Source organism: Cynocephalus volans, chromosome Y (genome assembly GCF_027409185.1).
Source record: "Cynocephalus volans isolate mCynVol1 chromosome Y, mCynVol1.pri, whole genome shotgun sequence".
In the NCBI taxonomy this organism is placed as follows: domain Eukaryota; kingdom Metazoa; phylum Chordata; class Mammalia; order Dermoptera; family Cynocephalidae; genus Cynocephalus; species Cynocephalus volans.
Window position 1 is genome coordinate 3,246,681 of NC_084479.1, and position 15,460 is coordinate 3,262,140.

Genomic DNA, 15,460 nt, shown 5'->3' on the forward strand with positions numbered 1-15,460 from the left:
GTCTCTTGTAGGCAGCATATAGTTGGGTCCTGCTTTTTGATCCAGTCAGCCAGTCTGTGTCTTTTAATTGGGGAATTTAAGCCTTTTACATTAAGAGTTGTTATTGAAAGGTGTTGATTTATTCCTAGCATTTTATTGGTTGTTTGGTTGTCTTAGGTGTCTTTTGTTCCTTGCTTTCTGATTTACTGTTTGGTTTCTTTGTTTGGTGGTTCCTTAGGTTGTAGATAGTGTTTTTGTTAGCTTGTTTTCTCTTCATGAATGCCATTTTTATTATACTAGCGGGTTTAGATTTTTCTTGGGTTTTAATGGCAGTGGTAGTTATTTTTCAGGAACCAAACCCAGTACTCCCTTGAGGATTTCTTGTAAGGGTGGTCGTGTGGTAGTGAAATCCCGCAGTTTTTGTTTGTCTGAGAAATATACTATTTGCCCCTCATTTCGGAAGGATAGCCTTGCAGGGTAGAGTATTCTTGGCTGGCAATCTTTGTCTTTTAGTATTTTGAAGATATCATCCCATTCCTTTCTAGCTTTTAGGGTTTGTGATGAAAAGTCTGATGTTAACCTGATTGGGGCTCCCTTATAGGTGATTTGACGCTTCTCTCTTGCAGCTTTTAAGATTCTCTCTTTGTCTCTGAGTTTTGCCAGTTTGACTATGACATGTCTTGGAGAAGGTCTTTTTGGGTTGAATACATTTGGAGATCGTTGAGCTTCCTGGATATGAAGATCTGTGATTTTTCCTATACCTGGGAAGTTTTCTGCCACTATTTTGTTGAATATGTTATCAATGGAATCTCTATTTTCCTCCCCTTCTGGAATACCCATGACTCGGATATTTGAGTGCTTGAGGTTGTCTGATATCTCTCTCAGATTTTCTTCGATGTCCTTGATTCTTTTTTCTTTCTTTTAGTCTGCTTGTGTTATTTCAAACAGCCCATCTTCAAGTTCAGAGGTTCTCTCTTCAACTTCGACAAGCCTGCTGGTTAAACTCTCCGTTGTGTTTTTTATTTCGCTGAATAACTTCTTCAGTTCAGCAAGTTCTGCTACATTTTTTTTCAGGACATTGATTTCCTTGTACATTTCCTCTTTCAGATCCTGTATACTTCTCCTCATTTCATCATGATGTCTAGCTGAGTTTTCTTGTATCTCATTCAGTTTCCTTAGAATTATCACTCGAAATTCCTTGTCAGTTATTTCAAGGGCTTCTTGTTCTATAGGATCTAGAGTTTGAGATTTATTAACTTTTGGTGGTGTACTTTCTTGATTTTTTGTATTTCTGGTATCTTTTTTTTGGTGTTTATTCATTGTGGCAGGGGGTTTCACAGTCCACCGGTTTGAGACTAATGACTAACTAGGATTTTGCTGTGGTTGCCAATTTCGTATGGCTCCCTCCGTGACTGCTCAGTTGGCCTCTAGTGCCTTGTGTGTGTGGTTGCCTCGGGTCTTGGGCTTCTCCGGGGAGCTACCTTTCTGGTCAGCTTGGACTCTGCTGGGCTGGTGGATCATGTACCACAGGGTGTGTGATCTCTGTTGAGCTTTCACTTCCTGTGCAGGACGTCTCCCTGTTCCGTGTGCTCTGGCCCAGGCTGTTAGATCGTGCAGTGGCGACCCCACCGGGTATGTGGTTTCTGTCGAGTCTTCACCTCCCTGGCCGCACGTCTCCCCCTTCTGTGCGCACTGTGCTGGGCTGGGGCGTGTCTTTGCAACCCTCGTCTGTCAGCTGGGCCTTCAAGACCCTGCTCGGCACCGCCTCACCCAGGAAGTCTACCAGGTTTCTGCTAGGCACAGACGACCGGTCTCTCTGGGTGCCTTTGTAGCACTGTGTAGATCTTTCTCGGGTCTTGTTCACCTTTGTATCCCCCCGGTGTAAACCGAGTCTAGCGCCCGCCTGCAGCCTGCTCTCCGGCAGGATCAAGCGGACCTGGGAGCTCTCCTACCACACTATTCCCAACCAGAAATTCGTTAGGCTTTTTTCCAAACTGGTGGCCGCAGAGATGGTATCTGCCTCCCAGTAACAGGAAGTTTACCGGGGGCCGGAGTCCAGGGTTTGGTGGAGTGAGAGTCGGCCCGCCCGTACTTCCTTGCCCTCCCAAGACTGGCTGGGGACGCCCCACGCCACCAGCCCCGCCAGAGAACCACGGAGGGAGAGGGAGAGGAGGCCGGCCTGCAGGCTCCGGAAAGCCCCGCGCCAGGCCAAGCAAGTGGGAGGGCTCAGTGATGGCCGAGCAGGGCGGAGCTGCCCGCACCTGGGAAAATGGAGGCAGCACCGGGGCGGTGAGTGGCCTGGTGGTGCAGGCGGGAGCCGGGCGGGCATCCGCCCCCCCGAACGGAACTGGGCCAAGGGTCACTAACGGTTGTGCCAGGTCGGGTGCTCGCTCTCTGTCTCTGGTTTGTCGCCTTCCGTGTTCTCGGCCGCTGCCGCCTCGGGCTGTTCAGTCACGGCGTGGCTCGGGCGCTCCCAGGAATCTTCTTTAATGCCAGCCTGAAACCTCGAATCCTGAATAGGGCAGCTGGCCGCCTTCAGCGCGGCCCCGGCCTCCGGGATCCAGGCTGCATCCACAGCAGCCCTGGCGCTGTGTTCCCTGTTTCGAGACTCGCTTTTGCAGCTAAGAAACAGTTCTTTTCCTGCTCCACACTTCAAAGCTGTTGCCTGTAAGTGAGGCAGCCTCTCCTGCCGGGGGCAAAGTGGCGTTCAGCCCCCACGACCGGCCAGCAGCTGCACTCCTCCCTTAAGAGATGGCAAGAGGAAGGTCCACAAGTTTCCTGGCTGCCTGAGGCCCAGTGGCCGCCTTTTCCACCTCAGCTACTCCGCGCCAGCCGCCGCAGCCACCGCCATCTTGAAAAACCTATACTAGATTTTAAATTGCCTCTTGCATTTGCTTGGTTTTCTGTAGTGTTTATTACGAAATCTTCCTGTATTTCCTCAGGTAATTTATTAAAACAACTTACCACATGGTTATATATATTATATCATGTTTTCTTGGCGTGTTGTCTCTTCCTGTTCTAGTCTGATTGTCTTTGATATAGCTGTTCTAAAGAAGTTCTAGGACTTCTTTATAAAACTTGCCTGTGGCAGATCTTCTGGTGCTCCTTGGTCTTGGGTCTTTCTTAAGTCACTCTTCATTTTGCTGAAGCATACTGGTGGCCTAAAAATGGGTGCACAGAAACATTTTTTTTTTTTTTTTTTTTTTTTAAAAAGACATTGCTTATTTGAATGCATCTGAAATCTCAGGATAGTTTCTTCTTTATTTTATGTGTGTGGGCGTGTGTTTCACTTGTAGTAGTTTATAGTAGAGTTGAAAGTTGAGAATTTGTTTCACAGTAGTTGTATCGTTTCCTGGTTGGAAAACTGAAGTTTTGTTTTACTTACTTTCTCTTTGGAAGCTTTTTTTAACCCATAAATTCTGAAATATCACAATAAGATGTTGCCCCGTGGGTTTTTTGTTTGTTTCATTTTGTTTTATATACCGGGTACTCAACAGTACTTGTCATTTGAGTGATTGATTTTTCTTGAATTGTGGGAGATTTGTATTTTTGCTTTGCCCATGTTCTTCTCATTGCTCTGTGCTTTTGAAAAATTTTTATGCTTTTGAACATGGTGATCAGTTTACTAAATCTAAATATTTTTAATGTTTTAATTCTCTTACTCTTTTCTGGTTTGGGGGGACATTTTGTTGGTCTAAATCTTTAATTGACTCTTTCTGTCTTACAAGACCTCTATCTTTGGTACTTCCTTACAGGGTTCTGTTTTTATTTTATGAATAATTTATGTTGTTGCTGATATTTTAGGATATTTGTGTTCTGCCACGTTGTGTTCAGAAAATCATGCATGTATTATTATTGAAGTAATCACAAACTTAGACTAAAAAGAAATACAATACAAACACTTTTTCTTCCTTAAATTATATAAGAATTTATTGGTTTGATGTCCTTCTACTCCCCAAATACTGTAATGTGTGTTTCTTTAAAATAAGGACATTCACTGACATAACAACAATGTAAACATCTAAACCAGAGAGGTAATATAGATGTATTTCTACATTCAAATCAACTGTCCTTATTTAAGTTTCATCTCCATTTAAGTTTTGTCGGTTACTCCATTAATGTTCTTTATAGAATGAATATTGGAAAACTTTTTTTGTGGTATTTTAGGCTTTGTGATTCAAGAAGCAAGTAAATTCAAGGATATTATGTAGGTACTCATGTAAGAGAAAAATTTCCAAAAAATTTTATTAATTAACTTCAAACTATAAAAGTTTAGTCCTTTTTTTTCATGATACAGTTCTGCTGATGAGAATATGGAATTTTTCAGGTGAGGAATGACATTGCTTGATTAGAGTTCAAAATTTCTGTTTCCTCTAATCAAATCAGTTGCAAATAATTGTTAGCATTTGTCACATTTACCGTGTCATGCACTGTAAAATTTTGTTTTCACATTTGGAGAGTGAGGTGTAGATACCTATTATGCATTTTGACCTAAATATCTTTTTACCTAAGTATCTAAGCGTGTCTCCTGAGAACATATCCCATGCTCTTGGAAGCATCAACTTTGTGAAAATGTCCATACTACCAAAGTGATATACAAATTTAATGCAATCCCCATCAAAATTCCAATGACATTTTTCTCAGAAATGGAAAGAACTATCCAGACATTTATATGGAATAACAAAAGACCACGCATAGCCAAAGCAACGTTGAGCAAAAAAAATAAAGCTGGAGGCATAACACTACCTGACTTTAAACTATACTACAAAGCTATAATAACCAAAACAGTATGGTACTGGCATAAAAACAGACACACTGATCAATGGAATAGAATAGAGAATCCAGAAATCAACCCGCACACCTACCGCTATCTGATCTTTGACAAAGGCACCAAGCCTATACACTGGGGAAGAAACTGCCTCTTTAGCAAATGGTGCTGGTAGAACTGGATATCAATATGCAGGAGAATGAAACTAGACCCATACCTTTCACCACACACTAAAGTCAACTCAAAATGGATTAAAGAATTAAATATAAACCCTGAAACAATAAAATTTCTTAAAGAAAACATAGGAGAGACACTTCAGGAAATAGGACTGGACAGAGACTTCATGAATACGACCCCAAAAGCACGGGAAACCAAAGGAAAAATAAACAAATGGGATTATATCAAACTAAAGAGCTTCTGCACAGCAAAAGAAACAATTAAAAGAGTTAAAAGACAACCAACAGAGTGGGAGAAAATTTTGCAAAATATACATCTGACAAAGGATTAATATCCAGAATATACAAGGAACTCAAACAACTTTACAAGAGAAAAACAAGCAACCCAATTAAAAAATGGGCAAAAGAGCTAAGCAGGCATTTCTCTAAGGAAGATATACAAATGGCCAACAGACATATGAAAAAATGCTCAATATCACTTAGCATCCGGGAAATGCAAATCAAAACCACACTGAGATACCATCTCACCCCAGTTAGGATGGCTAAAATCCAAAAAACTCTGAAGGATAAATGCTGGCGAGGTTGCGGAGAAAAAGGAACTCTCATACATTGTTGGTGGGACTGCAAAATGGTGCAGCCTCTATGGAAAATGGTATGGAGGTTCCTCAAACAATTCCAGATAGATCTTCCATATGACCCAGCTATCCCACTCCTGGGAATATACCCAGAGGAATGGAAATCATCGAGTCGAAGGTATACCTGTTCCCCAGTGTTCATCGCAGCACTCTTTACAATAGCCAAGAGTTGGAACCAGCCCAAATGTCCATCATCGGATGAGTGGATATGGAAAATGTGGTACATCTACACAATGGAATACTACTCAGCTATAAAAACGATTGAAATACTGCCATTTGCAACAACATGGATGGACCCAGAGAGAATTATATTAAGTGAAACAAGTCAGGCACAGAAAGAGAAATACCACATGTTCTCACTTATTGGTGGGAGCTAAAAATAAATAAATAAATTCACACACACACCCACACACACACACACACAAAAATCGGGGAGGTGGGGGGAAGAAGACATAACAACTACAGTTACTTGAAGTTGATATGACAAGCAAACAGAAAGGACATTGTTGGGAGGGAGTGGGGGAGAGGGAGGAGGGAGGGAGGTTTCGGTAATGGGCCACAATAATCAACCACATTGTATATCGACAAAATAAAATTAAGGAAAAAATAAATAAGTAAATTAATTAATAAATTTTAAAAAAAACAAAATCAAATGTTGTAACGTCTTTAATTTACATTGACATTTTTTAAAAGAACAGACCAGTTTTTATTTGCTGTCTCTCAAATTGGGCTTTATATGCTTTCTGATCGCTATAATCAGGTAATGCACTTTTTAAAAATTGTAGTAAAGTACCCATAAAATTTACCATCTTAACTATTTTTAAGTGTACAGTCCAGTGATGATAAGTGTATCACATTCATTGACATTGTTGTTAACCAGTCTCTAGAATATTTTCTTCTTGCAAGACTAAAACTTTGTACCTGGTAAAAACAGCTCCCTCCACACCATTTCTCCCTCCACACCAGCCTTGGCAACCATGATTCTACTTTCTGTTTCTGTGAGTGCTGCCACTCTACCTCACATAAATGTAATCATTAGTAATTGTCTTTTTGTGGCTGGTTGATTTCATTTTGTATAGTGTCCTCAAGGTTCATCCATCTTGTAGCATGTATTAGAATTTTCTTCCTTTTTAAGGCTGAATACTTCTTTGCTTGTATATACCACATTTTCTCTATCCATTCATTTGTTGATGGACACTTGGGTTGTTTGCACTTTTGGACTGTTATGAATAATTCCTCTATGAATATTTGTATATAAATTTTGGTGTGGACTTATGCTTGCATTCTCTTAGCTATATATCTGGGAGAGGAATTGCTGGGTGTTGTAGTAACTCTATGTTTGACTTGTTGGTTAACTGCCATTCTTTTCCAAAGTGGCTGTACCATTTTATATTCCTACAAATAAGTACATACAAGGACTCCAATTTCTCCACATCTTCACCAACACCTATTAACTTTTTTGGTTCGATTATCCCATGCTAGTTGTGTTGAAGTAGTATCTCTGTGTGGTTTTGATCTGTATTTCCTTGGTGGCTAATGATGTTGAGCAGTTTTTCATGTCCTCCCTAGCCATTTGTATACCTTCTTAAGAATTAGTTTTATTCACATCTCTTTCTCATTTTAAAATTGGGTTGTTTGTCTTTTTATTATTGAATGTTAAGTGGGAGGTGCTTGTGTACTATGTATTTCAAGAAGAACTAATTTCTTTTTCAGTGTAGTGTATTTTTTTCTGCTGTCTTCAGTGGATGAAGGGGTACATATTGATTTGAGGTTTCTGGATAGGAAACTTCCCTTCATATTTTGGGTTGTTGATTAAAGAGCCCTTGTTGATCATTTATTAGTTTGGGTCTGGTTATTGTCTTGTAACATTTGATCTTATAGCTCAGCTTAATTGATATTTATTGGAATTAATTTGTATTTAAGATAATTCCCTTCAGAATATCAAATGTGAAATAAAGAATATATGAATTGTATTTTACATTATGCTGTGTCTTTTTTCTTTACAGATAGCACAACTATACAAAAATTAAGAGCTATTTGTTTGGACTATGCAAAACTTGGAAAAAGTAACCTTGATCCATCTCTTAACTCACTTTTCTTTGGTCCTTCAGCCTCTCAAGTTCTGTACCTAACAGAGGTTGGTTTTTTCTTTATAAAAATATAATTTTTACATTGTAGAGGAATATTAAGAACATATATAAGATTGTAAAGAGATTTTTTTAAATAGTCAAGAATTTCTTAGCAATGATGAAAGAAGAAATAAATGTTACTAAGTTATTTTCTTAAATACTTTTTAACATAGTCTTCTCTTTGGTTTTTCAGGTGGTTTATGCCTTGTTAATGCCTGCTGGTATATCTCTGGCTGATCGTTCCACTGACTTTCAGTTTCACTTCTTGAAAAGTGGTGGCTTACACCTTGTACTGAGTATGCTAATAAGAAATAACTTCTTACCAAATACAGATACAGAAACTCGAAAGGGTGCTTACTTCAATGCTCTTAAAATAGCCAAACTGTTGTTAACTGCCATTGGCTATGGCCATGTTCGAGCTGTAGCAGAAGCTTGTCAGCCAGTTGTAGATGGTGCAGACCCTATAACACCGGTAATAAATGCTAAGAAATCTTTTGAAACAAGTTTTATTCTTAGTGTTTGATTTTTAAAGATAAACTCAGTGAACCTTCAGAAGGAGGTGCAAACTTGATTTGAAGTGTAGAATAGAGGTTTTCTTCTAATAAGTTAGGTTTGTTTAAAAGAGTAATATTGGCTAGTGGCTACATTAATTTACCTAAATATTTTGTTAAGTCATACCTGAAAGAAATAGAAAGACAGGTCATTGCAAAGGAAAAGATGTAATTGGCATGCTGCCAGTCACTCTTTCCACCATAACAACTTTGTTTGGCTGTCATCTCTGATACATGTAATCAACAGTTCTCAGGATATGCTTAGATTAGATGCAAAAGTTCAGTCCTAACTGAAATTGAGTTTACTTATTTAAATTAATTTTATTTTGGGTGTGAAAGTTAGTATTATATAAAAGAAAAGGGGATTTACTTCAAAATAAAACTGGGCTCGTAGGAGTAGAGTTAGGGAGTATGGGAGTCAGTGGAACAAGTTTAGCCTTTTTCTAATAATTATTAAAGTGAGATACTGAGTAATAAAAGGTTTATTGTATTCTCTGCAGTTATAAATTTTTAAAATTTTCCATTAAGGGTTAAAGAGTAGAAGTAGAGGTTTCGAACATGCACATTTAGAATAGGAATTTACAAAGCTCAGACCCCTCCTGAGTAAGTTTAATTGCTTTGTATTGTGGGTTCCAGGCATATTTACATAAAAACAGGTAGATTCTTATAATGATCTTTCCTATAGGAGCTTAATGAAGTACATTTTGTTATATTTCATTTAACATAATTCCTTTTGCATGAGACTTTAGAAGAGTTTTTGAATAGAGAGAGTATTTGGCTCTCCCAGTGCTGTAGGAAAAGCAGTTATTTTTTGTAATTCAGAACATTCTTAAGACTTCATCTCAGTTTGTTGAGTTGAATTGGAAAATGGTGAACATAAGACAGTTTCAGTGTAAGAACAAGTGTCACAAGACTTTGCTGACTTAAAAAATAATCTAATTGGATTAAATTGAAGTAGCAATTTTAAAACATTATATGTAACTTTTTATTCATTCAACATATCATCTGTGCATCTACAATATGCCAGATATTGCTAGAGATGCAGTGTAAACCCAAGCTTACATAGTTTCTGCCTGCATTCAAATTAGTTTACTGGTAAATAATGGTCAAAACATATTGGGGCTCTTCTGTGCTGTCACCATGGTTTATCTCATGTAGTCATTTAGATGACCATATTCAGTGGGTCACTACTATTACTTCCTATTTTGTAAGTGAAAATTAAGACCTAAAGTGAACAAGTAGCTTGGTCCTATATAGTAACAATGAACTGAGGTAAAATCTCAGTGAAACAGGCTGGAACTGAAACTGTACTTTTACCACTGCTACTACATTTGCTTTTTATGTGAAATCTCATGTAGCACAAAATGTTTCTTAGTTTCTTGACTGAAGTGGAAGGTAGTGCAGTGTACTGAAGAAATAGAAAGACTCTTTAGTTGGGACCCCCAATTTTCTCTACCATATCATGGTAGGCATAGTCATCTGTTTAAAGGGGAGAGACTAGGAGAAGGATCTGCACAGCATCATGTCAGAGTTCTGTCTTTTATGAGTGTACGGGTTAAAAAAAAAAAAAAGATTGTGTCATTTATCCCCTACATTGACAGTGAACCTAGTTTTAGAAACAATATCAAACTCATCTATAATGGGAGTTTGCAGAGAAGTATTGTCACTGTGAAAGGCAACTAAAAGAGAAAGTCTACAGTGTTGGCAATCTGAAATGCTTTTTATACAAACTGCCGTAACTTCTACGTGGGATATATGAAAGCATAACATCCTGAAGTGGTGACGGTTTAGGAACAAATGATTGGGTCTTTGTTATGTGCACATTTTTGGAATGTAGTTATTTACAAGTTTTTTACTTGAAGTAAAACGATTAACTTTTTTCAGATTAACCAAGTTACTCATGATCAAGCAGTAGTGCTACAAAATGCCCTTCAGAGCATTCCTAATCCTTCATCTGAGTGCATGCTTAGAAATGTATCGATACGTCTTGCCCAGCAAATATCTGATGAGGTTAGTGTTAAACTTTGGAAGCTGTGGGATCCTACATGGTTTCTATTTACTCATAAATAAAGCTTATCCCAATTTGATGTTAAATATTCTGAGACAACATTTCAGTCTCTATCTTAATTTACCTAAAGTTTCATAAAGTTATATTTAGTCTGGTATTATTAATATTAGTGCTTTCAAAATTACTTGAAAATTTTTCTAAACAAGTTTTTTTTTTAGTGGTAATTTACATTTCATAAATAGATCAAATTAAATTTTGATAGATGTTTAAACTACTGATACAGTTCAGGAACAGAATATGTCTGTTGGCCTTAAAAGTTTTCTTGTGACCCTGTGCACTATATACTTCTTTCTGCCCCTGCCCCCAGCAACAACTGATCTGCTTTTTTCAGTGTAGAATAGTATTTATTTTCTTAAATTTTACATAAGTGGAATCAGACTTTGTACTCTTGTGTTTGTTAACCCAGGTTGTTTTATGTCTGTAGTTTCTTCCACTTAGAGTAATATTCCATTTTATGGTCAATTCAGATGTTTTTAATCCATTCATCTGTTTATGGACATTTCAGTTATTACTAGTTTTTGACTGTTGTGAATAAAGCTGTTATGAAATTTATCAACAGATCACATTGCTTCTGTGAATATATTTTTTTGTATCTCTTAGATAAATGCCTGTGAGTAGAATGGCTGGGTAATCTGGTTTTTTGTGTGTGTTTAAAAGTATTTATGAAAACTAGTGTAGAGCTGTATCAGATCTTAACTTAAAGCATACTTTGTGGGTATTGCTGTTAAACATGTCTTCCCTTCTTATGGTAAATCATCTATATAACTTGTTACTAAGATACAATAAAAACAGGCCAATGCCACTTTGGACCTTAAAGGCAGTCTGAAGCATATTTCTTTCTTTTACAGCCATTTCTTCCACTACTTTCACAATGAGAAACAATTGTGTTTTTCTGATTATTTCACTATAATATTCTGTCAGCACTTTCCATTACTCATTTTCTTGCAGGCTTCAAGATATATACCTGATATTTGTGTGATTAAAGCTATTCAAAAAATCATCTGGGCATGTGGATGTGGGGCATTAGAGCTAGTATTTAGCCCAAATGAAGAAATCACTAAAATTTATGAGATGGTAAGAATTGCTACATAAATATATTATTTTTAAGTAAAGTTTGCTTAATTGTATATGTGACTAAGTTTTCATCACATCTGCCATCTTTAAAGACCAAGCCACTTGTATCTAATTGTTTAAAATTAACTACTACCTACAGATAAAACAAGAATATATTCAATTTTATTTTGAAAATAAAATTCTTCAGGATCTTGCCATAAAGCAGCTTTCTTCTGAAATTGTTTTTATAAACTTCTCATTGAATTGAGTATAGTTATACTATAATGAATCTGTCTTTTCCAGTTCTCTATAGTAATTTTTTTTCTTTGTCTTTTTGTTCTATATAAATTTTTGGTTATTGGTAATCATGGCATTTAGGTATTTTAATTGGTTCTTTTAGAACACTCAAAAGCAAGAAAAGTCCACTATTTATGTATTACCCTAGCCCTCTGGTAGGTGAAGGAAATTATTTGTGGAAAAGAGACTGTGTTTAACTCTCTAATTTTCTATTATATTTACCTGCCCTTGGTAGTCACTTCTGTATATTTAAAAAGAGAAAGTGGGTAATTACTTTGTACAGCTTCCTTTTTATAATATTTTAATGCTTACTCTGTTTCAGACATATCTATTGATTATATTTTGATGGGTATAGGCAGATTAAAACTTATTAGCTAAATACTTGGGTATACTTAAGGTTGCAAAAGTCTTTCACACCTTTCCTGAACTGCTGGGGATATCTTCCAAAGGGCTTCTGTAGCTGCATGTGAAGAGTCTTAGGCCAAATGTTCTTTTGAGAGTAGGTAATTTTAAGTGTTATCTAGGTTTGTGAATTCTCTCTTTAGTATATCTATAGGTAATTTACTCCTGATTATAATTTTTCAGACCGCCAGTGCAAGAAAAGAACCGGAGGTGGAAGATGAACAGGTTTGCTGTGAAGCATTGGAAGTGATGACATTATGTTTTGCTTTAATTCCGACAGCCTTGGATGCACTTAGTAAAGAAAAAGATTGGCATACGTTCATCATTGACTTACTATTGCACTGTCCCAGCAAGTAAGTGACTTTTTTTCTTTTTAATTTGGAGAAAAGTGACCTTATTTTTTAGGTAGAAGTGAATTAATTTTGAAGAAAATTTATCCCAGAAGTCAAGTATGAAATCTTTTTCTTGTTTACTTAACCCCTTGATGTCTAGGAGAATTTTATTTAACATGTTTCACTTAACCTAAATTTGGGCTTTTTTGCAAGATACCATCACTAATTTTTTTAAAAAACTTTTTTTCATTGTGGTAATATATATAAATTATATATAACAAAATTAACCATTTTAACATCTTTTAAGTAGACAGTTCAGTGGCATTAAGTATATTCACAATAGTGTGTAATTATCACCACTATATATTTCCAGATTTTTTTATTACCCCAAACAAATTCTTTTAAGCAATAACCCCCATTTTTTTCAGCTCTTCAGTATTTGGTAACCTCTAATGTACATTTCTTTCCTATAAATTTGCCTATCTTAGGTACCTCATATAAATGGAATCATACAAAGTTGGTTATTTTGTGTCTGTTTTGTTTAGCTTAGCATAATGTTTTCATGGTTCATGTTACAGCATGTGTTAAAACTTGATTCATTTTTAAATCGAATAATATTCTGTTGTACAGTGATCTGTTGGAGGGCACTTTGCATTGTTTCTACCTTTTAGCTATTATGGATAGCGTTGCTGTGAACAGAGCTTTGAACACAAATATCTTTCTGAGTCCCTGTTCTCATTGCTTATATGCCTAGGAATATATATGCTGGGTTATGGATATGGTAATAAGTGTTTTAACTTTTTGAGGATCCTCAAAATAGCTTCACCATTTTACACACCTACCATTAATTTATACAGATTCCAATTTCTCCACATTCTTTCCCACAATTATTATTTTCTCAATTTTTGATAATAGCCATTCTAGTGGGTGTGGTGTGTACCTATCATTGTACTTTTCATTTGTATTTCCCTAATGACTAAATGGAGTGATATTGAGCATTTTCTCATGTGCTTATTTATTTGCCACTTGTATATTTTTCTTGAAAGAATATATATTCAGGTCTTTACCCCATTTTTGAGTTGGGTTATTTATTTTTTGTTCTTGACTTTTAATTTTGAGGAAGTCCAGTTTTATCTATTTTTGCTTTCATTGACTATGCTTTTTTTGACCAATATGTAGAAACCATTGCCAAACAAAGCATAAAAATTATTTGCTCTTTTTTTGTTGTCTAAGAATTTTATACATTTATAGTTCTTAATGTTAGGTTTTTAATCCAGTTTGGGGGGGGGATTGTATATGAAGTTAGGTAAGTGTCCAACTTCATTCTTTTTCATGTGACTATCCAGTTTTCCCAACACTGTATTTGAAGAGTGTTCTTACTACATTGAATGGTCTTGGCATCTTGTGGAAAATCAGTTGACCAAAAGATATGCGGGTTTATTTCTGTTCTTTTGGTGTTTATTCGTGTCCTTAGGCCAGTACCATGCTGTTCTGATTACTTTAGCTTTGTAGTAAGTTTAACATTGCGAATGTGAGTCATCAGACTTTCTTCTTTTACAAAGTTGTGGTAGACATCTGAGTCCTATGGTAATTGACATAAATTTTAAACTGGGTTTTTCCAATTCTGGGGGGAAAAAAAGACCATTGCAATATTGGAAGGGATTGCATTAAATCTGTAGATTACTTTGTGGGTAATATTGCCATTTTAACAGTATTAGGTCTTATAGTCCATGAACATAGGATTACTTTTCATTTGCTTAGGTCTTACTCATTTCTTTCAATATTCTTTACCTCTTGGTTAGGTTATTCCTAAGTATTTCATCTCTTTTGTTGTTACTGGAGATGGAATTGTTAATTTCCTTTTGGGATATTCATTGCTAGTATATAGAAATACAGCTGATCTTTGTGTTTTGATTTCTATATCCTATAATTTTGTTGAATTTCTTTGAGTTATTTAGAAATTTCTTGATATAAGATAATGTCATTTACTGATAAGATAGTTTTTACTTCTTCCTTTCTTTTTTGGATTAGTTTTATTTTTCCTTTTCTTGTTTAATTCTCCTGTTCCCCTTTACAAATTTATAGCTTAATTCCATTGTAATCTGAGAATATATTTTGTATGATTTCCATTCTTTTAAATTTGTTAAAGTGTGCTTCATGTCCCAGAACAATTGAACAAATGAGTAGAAGTGTAAGAGCAGTCATGTTGTATTCCTGCCATAGGAAAAGCTTTCAGTCTTTCATGATTGAGTGGTGTATGCTATAGGTTTTTCATATAGGGTCTTTATTCTATTGAGAAAATTCCCTTATATTTCTAGTTTATTAACTTTTTTCATGAAAAGGTGTTGAAATTTGTTCAGATGATTTTTCTAGATCAACAGAGTTGGTCATGTGATTATTTCCTTTATTGTATTTATGTGGTATATTAAATTTGATTCATATATTTAACCTCCTTACAATCTTGGGATAAATTTTGTTTGGTCATAGTATTTCATACTTCACATTTTCTACTGAATTTGGCTGCTAGTATTTTGTTGATTGTCGTGCATCTATATTCTTAAGAAGTATTTTTTTTCTAGCAATATATTTGCCTGTCTTTGTTATCAAGAAAATGACCTTTTAAATTTGTTAAGGTGTGCTTCATGTCCCAGAAATCGTCTTAGTGGATGTTGCAGGTGAACTTGAGAAGAATATGTATCTATAGTTGATGAGTGAAGTATTCTGTAGATGTTGATTAATCCATTTGATTGAGAGTGCTCTTCAGTTTCACTGTATCTTTACTGATTTTGTTCCTGCCAGATCTGTTCATTACTGATAGGGTGGTTTTAAATTCTCTAACTAAAATAGTGGATCCCTCTGCTTCTCTTGCAGTTCTATTAGCTTTTGTTTCATGTATTTTGAGACTGTCTTGTTAGGTGCATGTGACTTAAGTATTGTTAACGTCTTATTTATGTGATGCCCCTCTTTATCCCTGATAAATTTTCCTTGTCCTGAGGTCTGCTCTGTCTGAAGTTAATATAGCCACTTCTGCTTTGTTTTGATTACTGTTAGCATAGTGTATCTTCTCCAT

General features: G+C 36.1%; 1 protein-coding gene across 6 annotated transcripts in view; it reads left to right on the top strand.

Annotated features, from left to right (window-relative positions):
* LOC134368992 (probable ubiquitin carboxyl-terminal hydrolase FAF-X) overlaps positions 1–15,460 on the top strand; it is a 133,438-nt gene that overhangs the window by 77,477 nt on the left and 40,501 nt on the right. For all 6 annotated transcript variants that reach the window (XR_010022585.1, XM_063085218.1, XM_063085222.1 and 3 more), the window contains 5 exons: positions 7,565–7,695; positions 7,881–8,159; positions 10,123–10,248; positions 11,255–11,380; positions 12,242–12,411. Coding sequence is in view for 5 of the 6 variants with exons in the window: in XM_063085218.1 (XP_062941288.1) it covers positions 7,565–7,695; positions 7,881–8,159; positions 10,123–10,248; positions 11,255–11,380; positions 12,242–12,411 (832 nt within the window). In the remaining variant the exon portion in view is untranslated. The remainder of the gene's footprint in view (positions 1–7,564; positions 7,696–7,880; positions 8,160–10,122; positions 10,249–11,254; positions 11,381–12,241; positions 12,412–15,460) is intronic.